At 33.3% G+C, this 24,308-nt stretch overlaps 1 protein-coding gene across 3 annotated transcripts; it reads right to left on the bottom strand.

Annotated features, from left to right (window-relative positions):
* Positions 1-6,303: 6,303 nt before the first annotated feature.
* LOC114265573 (trifunctional UDP-glucose 4,6-dehydratase/UDP-4-keto-6-deoxy-D-glucose 3,5-epimerase/UDP-4-keto-L-rhamnose-reductase RHM1) lies at positions 6,304-22,937 on the bottom strand. 3 transcript variants are annotated; one of them, XM_082883493.1, is made up of 3 exons: positions 22,640-22,937; positions 7,138-8,720; positions 6,304-7,029 (listed from the first exon to the last, which is right to left on the bottom strand). In XM_082883493.1, exons 2-3 carry the CDS (start codon positions 8,707-8,709, stop codon positions 6,577-6,579), a joined length of 2,025 nt encoding a protein of 674 aa, XP_082739619.1. In that variant the 5' UTR covers positions 8,710-8,720; positions 22,640-22,937; the 3' UTR covers positions 6,304-6,576. The 3 variants fall into 3 exon arrangements, with proteins under 3 accessions (XP_082739619.1, XP_028062202.2, XP_082739618.1); XM_028206401.2 differs by lacking the exon at positions 22,640-22,937 and adding an exon at positions 10,799-10,957; XM_082883492.1 differs by lacking the exon at positions 22,640-22,937 and adding an exon at positions 10,532-10,851.
* Positions 22,938-24,308: the final 1,371 nt, after the last annotated feature.

Here is a 24,308-nt window from a genome sequence, read left to right as displayed (position 1 = left end):
TATTTTTTATATTGTATATTGGTTTCAAAATGGAAACACATGCAAAAAGTTTGGAAAGGTGATTTGGTCATATTATTGTATACAGGATCTACTAAAATAGAAAAGAATACAAGTTAGATAGAAAATAAGTCTTAACAATGGGATTTACTTAAAAAAGCACTTTTTTTTTTGTAATTTTGCCAAGGTTGCCTGTCCATTTCAAAGTATTGCAAGTTTCCACTCAGGTCCTACCAGAAATCAAGGCAAGCATATGTTTTCTGAACACAATCCATTGAAAACTGCAATAGTACAATGGTTTTAATCAAATTGTGTTGTAATTTTATGGAGGTAAAGGGATATGTGGCTCAACCAGAAAATGGAACTCACTTGATCAGGGTCTATGGCTAGGAAAACGTGCCAAAAGTTAGTGAACTCATAGCTCATACTTGTTCATAACTTCATTCGTGACGGAATTAGATTAGTAATTTGGTAGGTTTTACATAAATTATGTTTATTTGATAAAAATAATATGGAAGTTCTATGAGATTAGGAATCTCTTTCGCAAGCAGGGATTAGCATTTCTTTGAGAGCGTTGAGATTACTAATTCATTCCCATGAAATTGGAAATAAAAAGATTACTCTGTACTTTATAAAAGTAACAAAGTCATCTTTTATATAATTAGGACTTGCGTAATTTCACAAATTTAACTCAATCGATTAAGGGAGCCTTTAAATGCACAACTGTTGGCTTATTTTTTTTACGAAGAAAAATATCATAAATGCGAGCGCGCCAATAAGGATTAAAAAATCCTTACAGATTAAATTCAAGCCAATTATCAAGCGATTGCGTTGATAGTTCTTTTGCCTCAACAAAGAAGACTTCAAAATAGCCAAGTGTAGAGAAAATAAAAATTAAAAAAAGAAAAAGGGAGACGGAGAAAGATGATTGAGTGAACAATCAAATTAATAATTACTTACCTCTACTCCTATGCTTTGAAAAGGAAGTGCATAAAATGCTTTAAAAAGGAAATGCTGAAAATAGATATTTCGAAAAGGAAGTACGTAAAATAAAATGCAGAAAATATAAATGGTAAGAAAAATAAAAATCAATTGTCTTTGATTTGACTTTTGAATCTTTTACAATGTAGCAATTGATAGCTATTTATAGAGAAAAAAATACAACAATAACTATTCAGTAACTACTCATTTCTCCCATCTTCATCATTGTCTTGCCATATGTCCTTCCACTTATCCACTTCCACTCATCGACTTTGTCCTTCATGTTCTCCATCATCTCTATAACTTATTTTAACTTCCAGATGAATAAGAGAATGCCACGTGTCCTGAAAATAATAATAACAATAATAATAATAATAATAATAATAATATTTTATGGTGCCAACATTACCCTCTGCGGTCCTTAAAAATAATGTTTACTTGAATTTTTGAAGGGCCAAACCAAGTACACATACTATCATTTTTGTGCCTTGAAAAAAAAAGCAATTGGCCATCAATTTGAAAAGATAAGTCATTCTTAACCACTGATTTAAATGCATAGACTTTTCCTAATCAAGTTCAACATTTCAAATGGCTAAGTTGTTCTTTCGTGCATCAAACTCATCAAAACAACGCTTAAAGATGATTGTTTTATTAGTCATTTCATCAAAATTAAACTTTGATATGACCACAAATCTAAAAAGGATTTTGAACACCAAGAACCATAGTACAAGATGGCCTTAAAAATTCAAATTACTTGACATTTTAAAAAATTTCAAAAAATTCAGATTCATGAATATTAAATTGTTCATCATTCTTAGCCATGTTTGGCTTAAGAATATGTTCTTTGATCAAATAACTTTCATCATTCATTGACAAATGGGGTTATTTTTCTATTTTATCCATTAATGGATTATGAAAATCCTCCATGTGAGTTTCATCATTTCTCGGTCTAATGGGTTGTTCCATTTTAGCCATTGCTTATGAAAATCTTTCATAGATATCTTATGTTTATGGTTTGACTCTCTAAGAATAGGTTTGTCAACCCCCCGAGTCTTATATGGAACATTATTTTTAACCATGCTTGGCTCAACAATATACTTTTTAGCCATGTTATTTTCATAAATTGGCTCTTTAAAGATGAGTTTTTTGACCTTCTGAGCCATTGATGAAATCAACTCTTTACTTTTGCTATTTTCAACCATGGAAAAAATTTGAAAAAATTCACCAATTTTGGCCATTAAAACCTCAGTTAAAGACTTAGTAGTGAGAGTTGACAACTCATCATTCCATTGGCGAATTTTCATATGAAGTTGACGAATTTCTCTAATTAAATGGTGTCTTTTTTCTTCTACCAAATAATATTGTAAGGGATGAAAGTTTATTTCATTAAGAAAATGGATCTCTTCTTGAAGATCCATTATCTTTTGTTTACGCCAATAGATTTCATCTAGGCTATTTAAAATGGATGAATCCAATACATTTTTCATTTCTTACACTTGACATCCCACTAGGCGTGCCAAAAATTGTTGGCTTAGTTTTCCTACGAAGGAAAATATCATAAATGCGAGCGTGCCAACAAGGATTAAAAAATCCTTACAGATTAAATTCAAGCCAATTATCAAGTGATTGCGTTAACGGTTCTTTTGCCTCAACAAAGAGGACTTCAAAATTGTCAAGTGTAGAGAAAAGAAAAATTAAAAAAAGAAAAAGGGAGACGGAGAAAGATGATTGAGTGAACAATCAAAGTAACAATTACTTATATTTACTCCTATGCTTTGAAAAAGAAGTGCATAAAATGCTTTAAAAAGGAAATGCTGAAAATAAATGCTTCGAAAAGGAAGTACGTAAAATAAAATGCAGAAAATATAAATGATAAGAAAAATAGAAATCAATTGTATTTGATTTGAGTTTTGGATCTTTTACAATTTTGCCATTGATGGCTATTTATAGAGGAAAAAATACAAAAATAACTACTTAGTAACTACTCATTTCTTCCATCTTCATCTTTGTCTTGTCATGTGTCCTTCCACTCATCCACTTTGTCCTTCCTGTTCTCCATCATCTCCAAAACTTATTTTAACTTCTAAATGAATAAGAGGACGTCATGTGTCCTGAAAATAATGACAATAATAATAATATAATAACAATAATTATAAGAAGAAGAAGAAGAAGAATATTTTATGGTGCCAACAACGACAAATTTATTGTTGGACACCTCAATTTTTACAAATTCTTTTAATACTTCCCAACCCCTTCCAACCTCTAACCACCACTCCCTACCCCCAAAACCCTGTCTACCCTCATATGTTTCTTTTTTTCTTCTTCTCTCATTTGTCTTCTTCTTGTTGCTATTGCTATTGCCACTTCCTTTTCTTTGTCATTGTTATGAACCCCTCCTCCAGTACTAAACAAACCTAGTCTTCGTCTCTGTCCCCACCTCTAACCTTTTCCAACCCATCATCTACTTTCTTCGCTGCGAATCTTAGATCTAGAGTTTAAGAAAGAGAAATAAGGACGATGAGAAGAAGACAACGAAAAAGAGAATGTGAGGGGGGTCATAGATGACGAGAAAGGGTGGGGGCATCAGGTGACCTAGTGGCGGAGATGGTTGGGAGGGTTGTTGGGGGTAAGATTGAGATTATTTGAAATGTTCAAACCAAAAAAAAAAAAATATTGAGGCCTAGTTTGGGAAGACTAAATAAGTGTACTTTTTGACTTTTTTTGTATTATGTGTAGAAAAAGTAGAGAGGAGATGTTGATTGATGTGACCCAAAAAAGATAAAAAGATGAAATAAGTACACTTTTTTGGCAGTAGCCAAACTTGGCCTGCATTTCAAATTTGGTGGGGGTGCCAAATAATTTTTTAAGATTCATTTTGAGCTGATCATGTCACATTAGTAGACAAATAAACTCAATTTATCGCTCATCAAATTAATGCCACTACATTAGTAAAATTATTGCTCAATTTCTCTATATCTATAATCTCTTAATCCGCTAATTAAACATGACTATGCAGGCTATTGAAGAAGATGGAGTATGTGGGCCACCAAGAAAGAGACCCATTTGCCCATTTGTCCATATACTTGTCAGCCCTAGTAACATGCATTTCGGGACCCATAGACGGTGAGTGACAAAAGGTATTTGGAGAAGGTAGTTAAAAGTTATTTTTTTTAATTTTTAATTAATTTTTAATTATATTATCTCTTATATTTTTTATATATATATTTTAAAAAATAGTTAGAAAGTCAATTTTTAATATTCTATCGTCCTAAAATATTAATCCCTTATTCTATTTTTTATTGTCCCAAAATATTAGTCTCTCTTTATAAATCAAGTACAAAAATAATATAAATTTCCTATTTTGCCCTTCTTTTAAATTAATAAACAATTTAAAAAGTACAATTATGACATTGATATTCTCAAAAAATGTACTATCAAAAGGGTAATTTTGAAAAATTAACTTTTTTCAAATACAATAAGTGTACTACTAAAAAGAGTTAGATTCTCTAAAAGGGACCAATATTTTGGGACGGAGGGAGTAATCTTTTCAAAATCACATCTGAATGGTCTCTGACGGATTGGGACATGTATGCCCTTGGGATCCTTGTAGAATTTTAAATTAACGAAATGGAAGTGATGATATGATGTATTAATTTTAAATAAGAGTAATATTTGCTAATAAAAAAGAAAATCATTTTCACTCTTCTTTATTTTAAATATATATATTTTTTATTTTTATTATACATAATTATATTAATACTTTTAACACAAAATACAATACGAAAAAAGTTCAGAAATTTGAAAATATGTATAATAAAAAAAAGTTTAAAAACTATTTAAAATAAATAAAGTAAGAATAATGACTCCCATAATAATTGTCGGAATAAGTGGTTGCCATGATATTTGAGGAGGTCGGAGGTAGTTTTGAGTGGAGGTGGGGGATTATGCGTAGTATTTGGAATTGTTAAAAGGGTCATGCTGCATCCCCTAAAAACATCCCCTAATCCCTCTAATTTCCATATCAAGTAAAAAAAAAAAAAAAAAAAAAGGAAAAAGTTGTCAAAATTGGAAATTAGGGGGATTAGGGGGAAGTTTTTAGGGCTCCAAATCATTTCCCTTGTTAAAAAGGTAGTCTGAAAGGGTTTTGGAAGGGACCTTTTGGAGCATGAGAGAGAGTGGAGGGAAATGAGAGTGAGGAGAGAAAATGAATACTGTGAAACACTTTTTTTTTTTTATAACTTTTTGAGAACAATAAAAATAGCCACTAAAAATGTTTATTTTCCATCTTTAGAACTTTTGAAAATCAAAAATAAAAACAAAAACTTTATACTTGAAAATTTTGAAAACAATTCAATCATCTATTTGTGAATGAAAATGACTATTTTTATTGGGCAAAAGATACTACATAGGAAATTGACAAATATGAATAAGAACGATGCATCTTACTTTATTTTTTCCATTTTCTAATAAAGAAGATTGAAGACCTCTACAACACCAAACACCATTCATTTTGACATCAAGGGGTCCATCACTGAATCATTCATCTCATACTCTGTGTATCAAGTTGTTGGATGGATGTCTTCTTCATCAAAGGAAAGGAAAACCCATTTTGCCAATTATGCATTTACATTACATTTTACAGTGAGGACTCCTTAAATGACTCGTTGGCTCCATTAGAGTAGTAGTAGAGCCTAGCTGGACTTGAAAGGAGTTTTTTTGCCTATTATAATTGCATTACGAGCACCTTCAGTTTCTTCAATCATTGCTTCTTCTTCTCTACCTTACATTATCATTATTTTTTATATTTTTTTGGTGCTACGGACAAAATGATCAATCCTACTTTTTAGAAGATATTTCTTTGCCGGAACTGATTGGCTAGTTGAATCACATCTATTAGGATATAATTTTCCTCAGCTCTGTCCCATGTTTAGCGTGTTAAGATGTTAAGAGATTTATGAATAGATAGATATAACACACCCCCAAAAAAAAAAAAAAAAAAAAAAAAAAAAAAGGAAGCAAATGATGAATAGAATTAGTAGAACATCTGTTTGGAACTGTGGTAGTTGAGAAAACATAGACAATAAAATAAAAAATAAGGTCCTCTTTTAGTTTCTAAATAATGAAAAACTCAACCCAGAATGTAAAATAGTCTTTAAATGGCTTAGTTTAGCATTCATCTCTAAATCTCTTCTTGTTTTTTTTATACTGTGTTAAGAACATAGATGATTACATAGTTTATTTTTCAAGTGCAGTTTGCAGAGGCAACAACACATCGCTATTTTAGAAAATAAATACCAACAAAATCTTTAAAAACAAAAACCAAAATGAAAATAAACAGCTTTATAAATTAAAATCCAATAAACATAAGATACATTGCTCTCCTTCCTTCCCACATTTTGACAGAGTAAATTAACAAATAAATGTAACATAGACCCCCCAACCATGTGTACTTATATACTTAACCCAAATATCACAATGGAATAATAGGTATGACAATGAGGACGATCACAAATAATGGCTAGAACATTAATAATATGATTTTAACTGAAACCCTACTCATGCATATTCCAAAGATCTCTCTTCTGATAGATGACATGATCAAACGGTGGAGCTTTTCTTATTGGGTTCAAAAACGTATTTAATCAGTGATTCCTTGATCGACAACAGCTCTGGGAACTCATTTTTCAACTTGGAAGCATCCATTTCGTTGTTGCTACGAGGGGCGACGATTACCTTGGCTTGTTCATCGAGTGTGAAATTAACCCACTTGAAATTAGGGTCAATGTAGCTCTTGTACATCTCCAGAATTTCATTATGGCTTACGACACCAGGGTTTGTGAAGTTCCATATGCCTCTCAAGTTCCTTTTCGCCATCTCAATCGAAATGGGTAAAAGCTCATCCAAGATCGTCATGCTGTTGGGGATATTCACCACTTTGTCATACTTCGCAATTTTTGTGATGAAGTTACGGGGGTTGCTCAGGTCAGATGATATTGGCATTCGGACTCTGAGGGTGCAAACATTATCATATTCTTTCAGAAGTTCTTCAACCTGGTAATAAAATACAAATAAATAAATAAATATAATTAAAAAGTCTGAATTGGTATCCATATTGCAAATTTCCAATGAGTAAGAAGTAGAAAGGATGATAGGAATTACCATGGCCTTGGTTTTTGAATAGAATGAGCCAATGAAATTGGGAGTGTCTTCCTCCTTAAATCCAATGCCTGTTCCCATCGGATGTGCATCATTGTACTCAAAAATGCAACCAGTAGCGAAATTCAACATTAGAAGTCCATGCTCTCTGCAAACATCTGCTAAAGTTAGCGTACCAACAACATTGGTGCGGATTGTCTCTGGTTTATGAGACTCGCACCAATCCACATTAGGTCTACCAGTCACTCCAGCAGCGTTGAGCACATGGGTAGGCTTGACACTTTGTAAATCTGCCAAGAGTTCAGAGCGTTCCTGCAAGTGCCCTTTTCCATACTCATAGGGTATCCCTTGTTTCTCACAGAGTTTCCCCAAAAGGCCACCAATCCACCCAGTTCTACCATAAATCAAGAACTTGAAAGGTTGTGTTTTCTGGGTAGAAGAAAGATTGCTTTTAGAAACAGGAATCACCATTCCTTTCTGTCCGGAATTGTTTACCACTTGAGAGGCAGCGGAAATTGAAACATCAGAAGCGTTTCTTTCGATTCCTGGCATCATCAACATTCTTGGATGAGGGAGAAGAGCCCCCGAGACATCTCCCCACCAATCGGGATTGCTAACATACCATTCCATAGTCTTCTTAAGGCCTTCCTCCCAAGTGGTCCGTTCAGACCATCCCAAATTCTTGAGCTTTTGATGATCCAAGAAGTACCTCTGGTCATTAAAAGGCCTATTCTCCACAAACTTAATCACTGAATTTGAGTCCAACGAAAATAGTCTGCAAATATCCTTGGCCACATCAAGCACTCTCCTTTCCTTGTGTGTCCCAATGTTGTAAACATGACCTACTTCACCCTTGTGGAGAATGATTTCGAAAGCCTCGGCAACATCCTCACAATAGAGGTAACTGCGAACGTTGGACCCATCTCCATGAATCGGAAGAGGCTTTCCTGCCATGGCTAAGAGTATGAATTTGGGAATCAACTTTTCGGGAAATTGATTTGGCCCATACACATTGTTTCCTCTCGTGGTTATCACTGGTAACCCATATGACCGTGCGTAGGCCATCACAAGCATCTCCGCACCGGCTTTAGTTGCAGAATATGGGTTTGTAGGGAGGAGCTGCGAAGCCTCATGATTTCCTACAAGTGCATCCTCATCTGTTTCTCCGTAAACCTCATCAGTGCTTACGTGAATGAATCTCTTGATTTGACCGGTCACTTTACAAGCCTCCAAAAGGACATGAGTGCCATAAATATTGTTTTTGGTGAACTCAAAGCTGTTTCCAAAGGAGTTGTCAACATGGGTCTGGGCTGCAAAATGCATTATCGTATCGATGGATTCAGTAAGGAGAATGAAGTTGACAAGGTCAGCACTACCGATGTCTCCCTTGACAAACTTGAAATTTGGAGATGATCGAGAAGGCCTGAGGTTCTTGAGGTTTGAACAGTAATCAAGCTTGTCCAGAATGACAATCTTGTAGTCAGGATAGTTACGGATAAGCCGGTTGGCGACATGGGATGCAATGAAGCCAGCAGCTCCAGTTATGAGGATGTTTTTGGGTGTGTATGGATCCATATCCAAATAAACTACATATACCGCATACAAAATTAGATTCAGAAACTGAAACAAGTCTGCAAACTAAATATAAACAATGCAACAACATATCTAGGAAAAATTAGGTCTGAGGAGATCCTTAATCATGAAGGAGAATGAACTTCCAACAATCCAGGAATACTATGGCTAACAAAATGAACGTTAACTTGTCTAACGGAAGAAAATTTTATGCAACACATATGGCCTCCTCCCACTAGCTCTTTTTAAGTCAATTTCAACTTTTAATCTACCCTCACTAGATCACAACATTTTATCACCCATCAACCATTTCAAAACTATCCATTATCAACCCCATCATGCTCTTGAACACACCCAATCAAATTCACTCTAGTTTTTTTTCTACCCTTTAGCTCTATGATCTAGTAATGATCTCTGTATTGAAGAACATATCAAGGTTTAAAAGCAGACAAGGGGGTGCTGGGTAGACACCAATACCCATTATGGCCATTATAGCGGTGTGATTGAATTTCATTGGTGCAACAGTCACCACCATTACCTGACACTTATGGCCGTTACATTTCAAATCAATTTTTGCTCATTTTCTTGAATTTTAGCTTTCGTCTTTTATTTATTTACTCAACATTAAATGTTGAACATAGTTTTTATATGTAATTGTAACTTGTAAGTTGTATGTTATGTTTACTTGTATAACTTGAAAATATGAATCACATGTGTATTATAAATTTATGACACATGAAATCATTAAATGTTGAAAGAAAAATATGTCAAAACTCTATTCATAGAGACTTTATTGGGTCAGGTTTCAAAAAATATACTAAATCCTCTGAAAACCATTTTTGTGAGGTTGTGCAAAAGTAGAAAAATTTCACAGATCCCGTCGTTGCAACCGTTATGCTACACCCATCACACCCCACAAACACATCACTACATTATAATTACAGTAACTGCAACAGTTACTTGAAACCTTGCAGAAGAGGGGGAGGGCGTGTTGTGAGCCCTTGAGAACAAGAAGAGAGAATGTAATCTCTTCCATTTAGAATATTTAATGAAAATATACGATTTTGAAAGGCCATGGTCAACTCTAGGTTTTTCTCTCCTTTTTTTTTTTTTTTTTTTGTAATTTTCCTATACATTTGTCTCCCAGAAAAGCATTATGATGGTATTTGCCATAGAAACAAACAAACATGGACCACCCAAACAAGCACTTTAAATCCATAATTAAGATTTTTAAGACAAACCAAAAACTGCCAAAAATATAAGACAAGCCAAAACAATGTTCTGATGTACATTCCATGATTTAGAAAGAAACAAATTCATATACAGAGAGCTGAATATGAATAATTGTAAACAAAATTCAAGGGCAGTTTTCATAAACGGTATATTAAAACAACAAAACAAAGCAAGAAAAGAGGGGGGAAAAGAAAAAAGAAAAAAGAAAAGCCAATGAGGGCACATTTGAAAAAGCTTGAAAATAACAAAATGTTCCTATCCCATAGAATTCCGTTCCTCACAGATTCCAAGATCTGCCAAAAAAATGCTAAAAAAACAAATAAAATGCAAAAGCATACATCAATCACAAAACCCAGAAAAAAGAGAAACAGACCAGTTTAAAAGACATTAATGACAATAAATTAACACATTAAAAAAAATAAAAAAAATTTTAACAGGAACAACATTAATTAAGCACGAATACCATTTAGGTTTCTGTGAGATCTAATTGTTGTCAATTATTAATTTTGTAGAACTGTAATCAAAGCAATGGCATATACAAATAACTGAATCACAAATAAAAATAGAAACAGAGATTGTTTGATTGACTTACATGAAAATGAAGGATCTTGAAGGAGGAAAAAGGAGAGATTTTTTGTGGGTATTCTAAGTTTGAGAGAGAGAGAGAGAGAGGTGAATAAGTAGAAAAAGAGAAGAAGATCTGAGTGAGGAGAGAGAGGGTTAAGAGTGGGCTATTTGTAAGCAAATCCCATTTCCCCCAACAACTCACATTGATTTTTCACATTCTTTGTGTTTCCATTCATTATAATATTGATAAATAATGAGAGGGAATGAGAGAGAAAACCAGAGAGAGGAGGACCTGTATCTGCCGTGCCATGAGTCATTTATGAACTGAACGCAACGAAACAGCAGGGCTATTCCAATAAAGCCAAACAAGTAAGGGTGATTTTTTTTGTTTTAAAAAAAAAAAAAAAGAGTAAAGATGAGTTTGTTGAATATATGTAAGTTATAGAAAGTCAAGTAAAATAAAATAAAATAAAATTTTTATAAGGTACATTGTAATTAATTTTTTTTTATTGCTTATAAAAAAAAAATAAGAAAGCACAAGTATACAAGGGTTTATCTCGGATTAAAATTTTAATTTTCTCTATTTTTTCTTGCAAACTTTTTTGTCTTAATTAAATTCTTGCTAAAAAAAATTTCCTTTTTATTTATTTTCTTTCATTTTTATTTTTCATCAATTTTTTTTCCCTCATCAAATAGAGGGGATCATTAACTTTTTTAGTGATTATTTGATCTTTTAACCTTTTTTTTTTTTATAGTTGTTTTTCTTTTCCCTTTGGTGTAATTTTTGCTAAGTTAAAAGTTGATAATCAAAAAATTTAAGTTGAAAACATCACTCTCCAATTTCTATTAATTTTTTTCAACTTATTTTAACTATTTCGCCTGATAAGTTGTAAGTAAAAATTATACCAAATAATTTGACACAAATTATATAAAAAAAAATTATAAATAACTCATAGAATCTGCACCAAACAGACTCAAAAGCTTATCTAACTAAAAAAAACAATTTTTTGTCAGATCTTGAATGAGGTCAGGATTTTCATAGAAAATCAATCATGTGAGTTATCACTAATGAAAATATTAATTATTGTTCTTATAATTTTACAAATTTTAGTATCACATTATTCTTGTCATAAATCATATATATAAGCAAATCATTTTTTATTCCAAAAGTATTGATGGAATTATTTTAAAGTTAACTTATTTACAAATTAAATAATTTTATGTATTTTATTGTAAAAATGAATGATTCTAAAATATTTAAAAAAGGAAGAAGTTTATGTTTGATTGTTTCCTTTAGGTTCAGTATAATTGTCAAAAATTAATTATTGATTGATGATATAATTTATTATTTTATATTTTAATATTTATTATTTTATATTTTAATATTTGTAATGTTTGTCGTTAACTTGTAATTTTTTTTTTTAAACTTCCACTGAGGTATAATTTTTCCTTTGCTTCAAAGGAAGATAGGAACACTTATTAGAAGTACGTGATTCAAAATCTTGCTCATTTTGATGCTGATAAGTATCTAAAAAAATTCAAATTTCATTATTGAAAAAAAAAATCAATATATCTAAAATGGAACAATTCAAGAAATAAATATAAATTTTTAACTGTCATGTGGTAAAAACTTTTTTAGTTGACCTTAATGTACTCTTATCATCGCTTCTAACTAGCAGACAAATTTTTTTTTGAAATACAAATTTTTTATGGAAATAATATTGATGGGCTTGATTTTAAGATAACTTTCAGCTACCTACCATGACTTACTTAAAATATGAATTATCCACTGTAATTCAAAAAAATTACATCTTGTCATTTTAAATTTTAATCGCATAAGAGCAACTTCAACTACATTCTCTACTTTTTACTAGCTAAAGTACAAAAAAAATACACTCTTTATTTTACTTAATTACTTTAACTATTGTGTTCTTCAACCACGCTCTTTATTTTAGCTAATCATTTAAACTAACTTAATTAATAAAAAAATACTAATTGTTGATATTTTACTAAAGAGGAGGGTTGTGTGTTAGGTAGCCGACAACCAACACATAAAAAAGCCGCTCGGATCTCTTATGAAAATGAATCCTACTTTGAATCGTTTAAATGCTAGGTCGTTCCTATCAAGTGACGCGTTGCGCCTGCCTCCGGGTGTTTCGAAAAGTGAGCAAGGGGCGCCGCATCGACGCCTGGGTGCGGTGAAATATGGGCAAAGGTTTCTGCGTTTTTCTGGATGAGCGCGGGTAAAGAAGCTAGTCCAAGACTATAGGTTTAGGATAGCCACTTGGAACATAGGAACCTTAACTGGTAGGACGATGGAATTGGTAGATGTTATGATTAGGAGGAGAGGTAGTATAGCTTGCATACAAGAAACTAAGTAGGCAGGAGAGAAAGCTAGGGAAATTGAGGATACTAGTTTTAAACTTTATTACAGTGGTAAGGATAGACGCAGGAATGAGGTGGGAATCATAATTGCCAAGGGTCTTGTGGAAAGTGTGGTGGCTGTCACTAGGAAAGGAGATAGGATTATGCTAATTAAACTAGTTATTGGAGGGAATATAGTGAATATTATTAGAGCTTACGCCCTTCAAGTAGGGTTAGATGATCAGACTAAGAGGGATTTTTGGGAGCAAATGGATGAGATCTTACAGGAGATACCCGTAGGAAAGAACCTGGTTATAAGTGGAGATTTTAATGGCCATGTGGGCATAGATAAAGTAGGTTATGAAAGGGTACATGGTGGATACGATTTTGGTGACAGAAATGAGGCTGGAGAGAGAATCTTAGATTTTGCGTTGGCTTCTGACCTGGTGGTGGCCAATACTATGTATAAGAAGAGGGATGAGCATTTGATAACCTTCAAGAGTGGATTAGTTAAGAGCCAAATAGATTGTTTCTTAGTGAGAAAAGTGGACTGCCTAAAATGCAATGATTGTAAGGTGATTCCTGGTGAGAGTCTGGTCTCTCAACATAGGATTTTGGTACTAGATTTTTGTTTTGGAGGGCAATACCAAGTTAGGAAGGATGGTGGGCGTCGTAGGACAAGATGGTGGGACTTAAAAGGGGATAAACTAGAAATATTTAAGAATCGAATGGATAAGGAAGGTACTTGGGACTTAGAAGGTGATGCTAACACTATGTGGAATTCGATGGCCAATTGTATGAGGAGAATCTCAAGGGAAATGCTTAGAGAGTCGAAAGGAATGAGACCCAGCTCTAGGGAAACTTGGTGGCGGATGGAAGAGGTCCAAGCGGTAGTTAAGGCAAAAAAAGAGTGCTTTAAAAAGTGGCAGAAGGATAGAACTGAGGAAAACCTTAAGAGCTATAGATTGGCTAATAAGGAGGTCAATAAAGTAGTGAGAGAGACTAAGTTGAAAGTTTATGATGACCTATACACTAGACTAGATAGTAAGGAGGGAGAGAAGAGGGTATACAAACTTGCTAAGATACGGGAGAGGAAAACAAGAGATTTTAATCAAGTAAAGTGTATCAAGAGTGAGGATTCTAAGGTATTGGTGAAGGATGATGAGATTAAGGAAAGATGGAAAAATTATTTTGAGAAATTGTTAAATGAGGAACATGGAAGTACAACAATAGGGGAAGAAATAATCAGTAATACGATAAACCAAGACTATAGGTTCTATCGCAGGATTAGGAACTTTGAAGTAGAGATTACACTTAAGAAGATGAAATCAAATAAGGCTTTAGGACCTGATGATATCCCTATTGAAGCTTGGAAGTGTTTGGGTAAAAAGGGAGTTGCTTGGTTGACTAGGTTGTTTAGCAAAATTTTGTTGATTAGGAACATGCCAGATGAGTGGAGGAAGAGTATTTTAGTGCCAATCTATAAGAATAAAGGTGATATCCAGAATTGTAACAACTATAGAGGAATTAAGCTAATGTGTCATATAATGAAAGTGTGGGAGAGGGTGATGGAACGCCGATTGCGAGACATAACAGAGGTGTCAGAGAATCAATTTGGGTTTATGCTTGGTAGGTCAACAATGGAAGCGATCTATCTTTTAAGGAGAGTTATAGAAAAGTATAAAGAAAAGAAAAGAGACATTCATATGGTGTTTATCGACTTTGAGAAAGCATATGACAGAGTGCCCCGAGATATAATATGGTGGGCGTTAGAGAAGAAAGGGGTGACAAAAGGCTATATTGACGTGATTAGGGACATGTATGAAGGAGTGATGACCACTATTAGATCGTCAGCTAGAGAAACAAATGAATTTCCTATCACTGTAGGGTTACACCAAGGATCTACCTTAAGTCCTTATCTTTTTGCTTTAGTTATGGACGAGTTGACGATAAATATTCAGGATGACGTGCCATGGTGTATGCTTTTTGCAAACGATATTGTGTTAGTGGATGAGACTAGAGGAGGAATTAACACAAAGTTAGAGATTTGGAGAAAAACTCTTAAATCTAAAGGATTTCGGATAAGCAGAACTAAGACAGAGTATATGGAGTGTAAATTTAGTAACAGTACCAATGAAAGCAGAGGAGAAGTGAAGATTGAGAACCAAGAACTGCCTAAAAGTGAACATTTTCGTTATTTAGGGTCGATTATCACAACAGCGGGAGAGATTGATGCAGATGTGGCCCATAGGATTAAGGCGGGATGGTGTAAGTGGAGAAGTACGTCTGGGGTATTGTGCAATAAACGAATACCCACTAGACTAAAAGGTAAGTTCTATAGAACGGCTATTAGACCAGCTATGTTGTATGAGACGGAGTGTTGGGCAACCAAGAAACAACATGTAGATAAGATGAGTGTGGCTGAGATGAGGATGTTAAGGTGGATGTGTGGTAAGACTAGACAGGACAGGATTAGGAATGAGTGTATTCAGGAATGGGTAGGAGTAGCACCGATAGAAGATAAGTTGAGAGAGAATCGTTTGAGATGGTTCAGTCATATTCAACGGAGACCAACAGAGACAGTAGTGAAGAGATGCGATGCTGTAACGATAGATGGAAGTGTTAGGGAACAGGGTAGGCCTAGATTAACGTTGACTAGCGTTATAAATAGAGATATGAATCTACTTAATTTGACTAATGAAATGGCCTTTGATAGGGCCGCGTAGAGAAGAAGGATTCATATAGCCGACCCCATTTAATGGGACTTAAGGCTTGGTTTGGTTTGGTTTTAAATTTGCAATAATAATAAATTTTCCCATACAAACATACAAAACTTGTAGAATGAGGAGAAAAAAAAATACAAAATACAAAATAAGTTATTTCGTAATTCATCAAATAGAATTGAAAGAACATATAAAATTGCTACACACACACACACACACATATATATATATATAATATAAAATCCTAAATCCAAGATATAAATATACAAAAATCTAAAATATATATATACATAATTGTTTGGAGAGCCTCTGGGGCTCTTCAATTGTAGCTACCAAAAAAATAGGATGGTAAAGTAGCTAGTCCATTGGAGCTCAAAATTAGACTTACATTGACTAAAATGCCTAGCAAGCTTTGCTTGACTATCCCTTTGGAGATGCTCTAACAAATTACTCATTTTATTAACAAATTATCAATTCAATTAATAGGTTTTAATGGAATAAAAATATATTTTAATTAATAATTCTGATAATTTTATTATTTAATAGAAAAATAATTAAAAATTTTATTTATTTCTATTCATTTTATTAGATAAAAAATTCTGATAAAGAGTATATTTGTAATTTATAAGTTTACTCTAATATATAAGTTTGTAACAGACTGAACAAAGATAATAAATAAATAAATAATAAAAATGTAGAAAATACAAGTACAGCATTAAAAAGAAGAGGAATACAGACAGGCTAACTCATGTACCACGCTATGATGTTTGACACGGCGCATGTACCACGCTATGAGTTGTAATAAAAAATTTATTTCGGTAAATTACATTAATCTATTTCTTCAAATTTAGAGAAAATATAAATAGAATAATGTTGTTATTTGAGAACTTTCAAATAAGTTATATATATGTATATATATTTTTGATTTAGTGACATTTTTTTAAAATTATGTCAATTTTTTTTTTTAATTATATGTCTTGTGTAAACAAATCTAAGAAATAATTTTTTAAAAAAAATCAAAATAAGCTTAAAAAATCTAATCTTTTTTTTTACTTTTTTTTTCCGTTTGTATTTTCTAGAATTTTTAAAATTTTTCTGTTGATTTTTTCGAGTATAATCTAAAAGCTTAAACTTTTTTAAAATATGCATTAAAGACAAAAATAAGTCAACAAAAAAGTTACAAAAAAATGCAAATCTCAAACACCCACTTACCATTTTTTTTTTCTTTCTTGTATTCACATCATTTGTATTAATTCTAATCCATTTAACTTTACTAACAAGAAAGATAATGTAATTCCGATAAAAAAAAAAAAGATATTTAATTATACTAAAATTATGAGACTTGTTGGATTTTTTTCTAAATCTTTGCAAAGGCCAGTGTAATTTAGTAGATTAGTAAAAAAGTAAAGGCCAGTGTAATTTAGTAGATTATCAAAGATATGCAGGGGCCACAATGTAAAGGTTCACATCAGCCTCTCAAAAACCCTTAAATGAAACTGTTTAAGCTAATAAAAAAGTTTACAATAATAATTGGGAAGTTACAATAATAGTTTAGGCAAAAATAATTTAAATAAATAAATTTAAAATTTTAATTATCTAATACGTACTTAAAATTGTACTTACTATTTGACTTCATTTAGTAACCTCCAATATTACCCTTTATTTAATATATTTTAACCTCATTAAAAAAAAAATACGAGACCCAACAAATAGTTTGAGTCCAATGGTTGAATGATTTCTTGGTTATACATATGTTTGACATTATTGATAATCACAATATTATGCAATGATCTCATAAAAGATAAAATCTCATCGAATACAATTATAAAAGTTTTCTTTTTTGTTAAGACAACGATAAAATATTTTTACAATTTATTTTACTTAAATTTTGAAAAGTTTAAGGCCTTGTTTGGAATTTAACATTTTTAGTGATTTTTTGACTTTTTTTTATATAGTGATAAATCCATAAACATTGGTTAAGGTATTTAAAAAAGTAATTAAAATTTATATTAAAAAATTATATTGATCAATGTCTATCCTTCGCTTTCAATTATTCTATCAATTTAAACTTCACGGTAAATCACAAACTAAGAAAATTTTTAATATATTGATACTATTATTTCAACAAACATGTACATGAAAAATAAAGTTTTACAATTGCTCTCAACAGTTTTGATAGATCTTGAAATCATTTTGTTTCCAGACATATTTTTCTAATGAGTTTTTTTTCGTATTTATAGAATTTAATATATATACTAATGTTAATTTGTATTTATCAATTATACTTTTGTATGAGACTGTTCAATTGAATTATTGTTCTTGATTTGTAAAATCAAATCATAGTTTCCACCCTGCACGTATATTACCAGACTATATTAATTATATTTTTTCCTGACTATATATTAAGCCAGAATACGTTACAATAATATTGTGTAGAGAGTTTTGTTTAAACCACACCAATCTTGTGAATGATTATAGAGCAGTTATGAGAAGATTTTGGAGCATCACATTCTAACTAATGGTCTAAAAATTGATGATAGAAAAAGTAAAAGTTAAAAGTGTTTATCTTCTAATTTTTAGATAATTAAAATTTTAAATTTATTTAAGTTGTTTTTGTCTAATAAATGATGAACAAAAAACTAGGCACAGATTCCTAAAAGGTAATTTATAGTAAATCTCATAAGTTTTATATGATTACATTGTTCTCATTTAAAGTTTTAATTAATATAATACTTGGATCACTTTTCATCGAAATTTTTTTGGTTATATAGATGAAAAATAATATAATCATCTATTTTACTCTAAATGTATATTTTACCTTATTGATTTTTAATGTCTTCACACCATTTACATTTAAATTTTGTTCCTTTAACTCTACTAGAAGGAAAATTAATGTACATATACCAAAGGCCACGGTTTCTTCTCGGTCCAAATCGGACTGGAAGGTGCTGTTAGACTTTCGTGGGCCCATCACGGAACTCGCATTGATAATCCGAACTGTTCAATGTGTAAGCCTCATTGAGTATTTTATCTTTGCAAAAAATCACATTGACCAGATATCAATAGCCACTTAATCACATCTCATTTGTGTCAACGGTAATTATAATTTTTAAAATAAATTTATAAATGTGATTTGATTAAGTGGCTATCGATATCCGATCAAAATGATTTTTTATAGGAATGCAGCATTCAACGAATCTTGCATATTGACGGTTCAAATAATCGATAAGGGCTCTGTGATGGGCCCACAGAGGCTTAACAGTACCTTCTAATTAGGATATCTAATTGAAGAGAAGTCTCTCCCTATACCAAATTTATAAAGTACTCAATAATTTTTTTTTTCCAAATCTTAAAGAAAATCAATGTACTTTATTTGTAAAAATAATAATAAGTAACTGATGTAACTGCCTTAAATAACCTAAGCCTCTGTTTGGCAAGTTGGATCTTGGGCTTTTTTGGCTATTTTAGCCACAAAAGACAAAATAGGTTATTTTAGCCATAACAAACAAAACATCACATCCAACCCATAATCATTACATTCTTCTCTCACAAAAAAACTCAAAAAAGCCAAAAAGCCAAAAAACCCTTCCCAAACCAAACTTTTAAGCCCAGGCTAAAATAGCCAAAAAAGCCAAAAAGTCAAAAAGCCAAAAAGCCAACCCACTTCCCAAACGGAGGCTAAATGTAGCACACGCGGCTTTTAACTCACCTGCTTTGTTATGTTATGTTATGTTTTGTTTTGTTTTGTTTTTTTTTTTTTTGAACATAGTTCACAAGTTTTGTTCAACCCTCATAAATTCATAATGTTTGGCTCATTTTTCTTTTCTTTTTTTTAGGGTGAATAAAATATTTTTTGGGGTGAATAGATTTTTTTTTGGCTCATTTTTCTTTTTGATTTTAGGGTGGTGCTATTCCTATTCCATTTTTTATCAGAAATATTGCACTCTTTGATTCATTAGGGAAAGGGATGGTAACGGATCAAATTTTTTGAGTTTCGCATGTGAATTCTTACTTTTTAACTTAATTATTTTAATAATATAATTTTACATTTTATTATTGTACGGGGAAGAAATAATTCTCCTCGTATAATCCTGTTGACCAAATCCACGCTCCTCCGTACGACGTCGCTTTGCCACCTGAAAACACAAACGTGAGCTAGCCGGCGGGTGTGTGCCGGAAACCCCTCCGATGCCTAAGTCAGTAAGCTTGACAGATAGACAAAGCTCTATGTTCTCAGAAAGAATTGTGTTCAATTACCTCCTCCAAGGTGATGTTTATGGGCTTTTATAAGTTTCCCGTGGCACAATCCTGGTAGGACTTGTATTCCTCCATGCAGAGTCCTCCTAGGATTCATACTCCAAAGGATAATGCTTATCCTTTTACACCCTCCCCCACTGCTTAAACCAAGTGGGATGGTTTTTACTTTGGCCGAACTACTACATGACCGAAATAAGCCTGGCTATGCAGAGCCACTGAATAAACCGAACTCATCCTTAGTTCGGTCCTTCTGTTTTTCCCTTTCTTATCTCAGCTTTCCATGTAGAACCTATGGTACGGTCTTGGACCGAACCAACGACTTTCGGCCGGTCTAACCCCAAACCGGTATACCTCTAAGGTCGGTATAACTTCAAGGCCGGTCTAACTTCAAGTTGCTCCCAGACCGAAGTACATTTACAATCCTCTAACCGAAGTAACTTTATCATTTGTGAGCCGAAGTAATTTCACCTCCTTGGGCCGGAGTAACTTTATCTCCCCAAGGCCGGAGTAACCTTGCTCTCCTGGGCCGGAGTATCCTTTACGGCCTTCTTACTTAGTCATTCGCGTTTTGGGCCTCAAAGCCCAACTCGCAGCTCGGCCCAATTTTTCCCAAAAATTACCCTCTCAATTGCCCCTTAATTCCATCTGCGCAACATGATTGGGATTATCGGTCTACTGGCCGAGCTAGAGTTTATTAAGCCTTTCCAGCCGAGCTAAAAACCCTTTAGCCTCTCCAGCCGAGCGAAAAACCCTCGGGCTCTCCAACCGAGCTAACTTTACTTCGGGCTTCACTATGTCCGGTCAAAACGTCTCTTCAATCACAGCGACTGTAACGCTTCCCCTTCCAATGACACGTGGCAGATTCTGATGGGCTGAGGACGGCTGTCACGCCGTCTTTCGTACTTCGTGAATTTTGAACAGTCCCCGCCACTTTTTGCCGCTCGTCCTTTTCACAAAACATCCCTTCATCTCGAATCATTCACTCACACTTTTCATATTCTTCTCTCTTCGTGCCTCTGCCTTTTCAACCTGCGTTTTTGTTCTTCTCTTGCAGCCACTGTCTTCATTTCTAGTCCCCTTCTCTCCAATCTGGTAAGTAAATCTTTTTTCCTTCCTTGTTTTTGCTTTCGTATATGTTCTATGTATTTGTTTCTTACTTTCTATGTTTTTGCAAAACAGTTTTCCTCCATTTCTGCTTTGCTTTCGTACTTTCATGAAAAAACCAGTAGAGCTTCATGTGTGCATGAACTATTTATGAAGAAAACCAGTTTTAGATCCAAAATCACATAGCAACCGAACTAGGATCCTGTTTGCCCCAGATAGGTAGATCACTGTAGTCAATAACCGAACTAGAACTTGAAAGGCTCAAAGAGTCATTAACGTCTCACTTCACTCTAGCCGAAATAAGATCACCGAGTTTTGAACATATCAAACTAGGAACCTCGGTTTTCAACCGAACTAAGCTTTTGGGGCCAAGCCGGCTTTCTTGGTTCCTAAACCGATCTCAGAAAGCCACCCCTAGAGGCTTAACCGAAGTAATTCACTACAACCGATTTAGGGCTTGGGGCTAAACCAGCTTTCTTAGTTGTTAAGACCGAACTCAGAAAGCTGCCCCTAGACGATAAACCGGTCTAACGAGCAATCTGCTCAAGCCGAGCTACCAACCCTTTTGATGAACCGAGATAGAACTAGTCTTTTGAGGCCGAAGTAGGGCTTTTATACCTTGCTTTTTAGATTGTAGCACGGTCCGTTGATCAGTGCTTTAACCCCCCTCTGTTTTTTCACTTTGCAGACTTAGGTTACCCAGGCACTCCTGTGTGCGCTCAACCGAGCTACTGAGCACGATTTTTGCACCGATATAACTTATAAGTAAATTATACATCAGATGGGTAAGTATAGGTATCTAGTTGAGACCCCGGGCGGCCTAGCCGAATTCAGGAAAGATTACCAAATACCTGACGACGTCCAGCTGGTTTTGGCCGAAAAAGACATCACACCCTGGGATAATGAAGGCTTCGTCCCCTTTACTCTTCAATCCATAATAGAAATCGGACTACGGTTTCCTGTCCAACCATTGATCTGTGAGTTCCTTAGGCAGACTAGGTTATGCCCCACCCAACTGTCCACCAATACATACCGTATTATTATGGGAATAGCCGCACTAAACCACCAAACCGGTTTAAACCTTGGCCTTGCCGAAATATTCCATCAGTATTCCATCGGCTCGAAAGATGCTGGGTGGGTCTATTACCTTAGGATCCGCCGCCGCCGAGAGAAGATAATTAAGCACACACCGGACAAAGACCTTAATGATGATGACTTCTTCTGGGTCTCTGGGAATTTTGAGGATTTTCAAGCCCAAATTCCTGGCCGACCTATAAATTGGAAGAAGGGAGAGCCTGGTAATTTAACTTCGGTCTTCTTCCTTGTATTTTATTTCGGTTTTTGGTTAGTCTATTAACCGAACTAACACTTCTCTTTTTTGCAGATTTCGCCCATCTTCATTCCTTATATAGTTATCCAAATCTTGCAATTTTGCGAGCCGCACTACGGATTAAAGAAAGAAGTTGGGCAAAGCTTAAAAGACATTAATGACAATAAATTAACACATTAAAAAAAAAAAAAAATTAACAGGAACAACATTAATTAAGCACGAATACCATTTAGGTTTCTGTGAGATCTAATTGTTGTCAATTATTAATTTTGTAGAACTGTAATCAAAGCAATGGCATATACAAATAACTGAATCACAAATAAAAATAGAAACAGAGATTGTTTGATTGACTTACATGAAAATGAAGGATCTTGAAGGAGGAAAAAGGAGAGATTTTTTGTGGGTATTCTAAGTTTGAGAGAGAGAGAGAGGTGAATAAGTAGAAAAAGAGAAGAAGATCTGAGTGAGGAGAGAGAGGGTTAAGAGTGGGCTATTTATAAGCAAATCCCATTTCCCCCAACAACTCACATTGATTTTTCACATTCTTTGTGTTTCCATTCATTATAATATTGATAAATAATGAGAGGGAATGAGCGAGAAAACCAGAGAGAGGAGGACCTGTATCTGCCGTGCCATGAGTCATTTATGAACTGTTAGACTTTCGTGGGCCTATCACGGAACTCGCATTGATAACCCGAACTGTTCAATGTGTAAGCCTCATTGAGTATTTTATCTTTGCAAAAAATCACATTGACCAGATATCAATAGCCACTTAATCACATCTCATTTGTGTCAACGGTAATTATGATTTTTAAAATAAATTTATAAATGTGATTTGATTAAGTGGCTATCGATATCCGATCAAAATGATTTTTTATAGGAATGAAGCATTCAACGAATCCTACATATTGACGGTTCAAATAATCGATAAGCGCTCTGTGATGGGCCCACAGAGGCTTAACAGTACCTTCTAATTAGGATATCTAATTGAAGAGAAGTCTCTCCCTATACCAAATTTATAAAGTACTCTATAATTTTTTTTTTCCAAATCTTAAAGAAAATCAATGTACTTTATTTGTAAAAATAATAATAAGTAACTGATGTCACTGCCTTAAATGACCTAAATGTAGCACACGGGGCTTTTAACTCACATGCTTTGTTATGTTATGCTATGTTTTGTTTTGTTTTGTTTTTTTTTTGAACATAGTTCACAAGTGTTGTTCAACCCTCATAAATTCATAATGTTTGGCTCATTTTTCTTTGTTTTTTTTTAGGGTGAATAAAATATTTTTTGGGGTGAATAGATTTTTTTTTGGCTCATTTTTCTTTTTGATTTTAGGGTGGTGCTATTCCTATTCCATTTTTTATCAGAAATATTGCACTCTTTGATTCATTAGGGAAAGGGATGGTAACGGATCAAATTTTTTGAGTTTTGCATGTGAATTCTTACTTTTTAACTTAATTATTTTAATAATATAATTTTACATTTTATTATAAACTTGACTATTTTAACATATCTATCACTATACTTTCTCTTATCCAATCAACATTTCTCTTAAACCATTTACATTAAAATTTGAATTGGGACAGATACAATCAAGTCAGAGAATTTGGCCAATTATAATAAAAGTCTTTGACCTTTTGTTGATTACATTAATTGTCCCTCTTCATACCTTTACACTTTTTTTTTTCCCTTCACGGAAGGGGTAGGTTTGACATTTATGCAAAAGTCGCATAATTATATTAGGGTGGATTATACCAGCAGTCTTTGTAATTTAGAGTTTATGTCATTTTAATTCATGACTTTTTAATTATATTACATTTGATCATATATTTTGAACCTTGTTGCAAATAAGGACAATAAAAAATATTTATTTTGCAAACGGTCAATGTCAAGGGCAAAATATTTTGTATTGGTTAACTTGTATGTTGTTTGAAATGTAATGACCTTTTTTTTTTAGGATTAATTACCAAAAAGTCTTATCTACATATTTGATGGTAGCTTAGGACCTGTCAAAAAGTTT

The sequence above is a fragment of the Camellia sinensis genome, chromosome 8, assembly GCF_055761805.1.
Source record: "Camellia sinensis isolate YWXY chromosome 8, ASM5576180v1, whole genome shotgun sequence".
Taxonomy (NCBI): Eukaryota; Viridiplantae; Streptophyta; class Magnoliopsida; order Ericales; family Theaceae; genus Camellia; species Camellia sinensis.
This window is presented reverse-complemented; position numbering and strand designations above follow the sequence as displayed.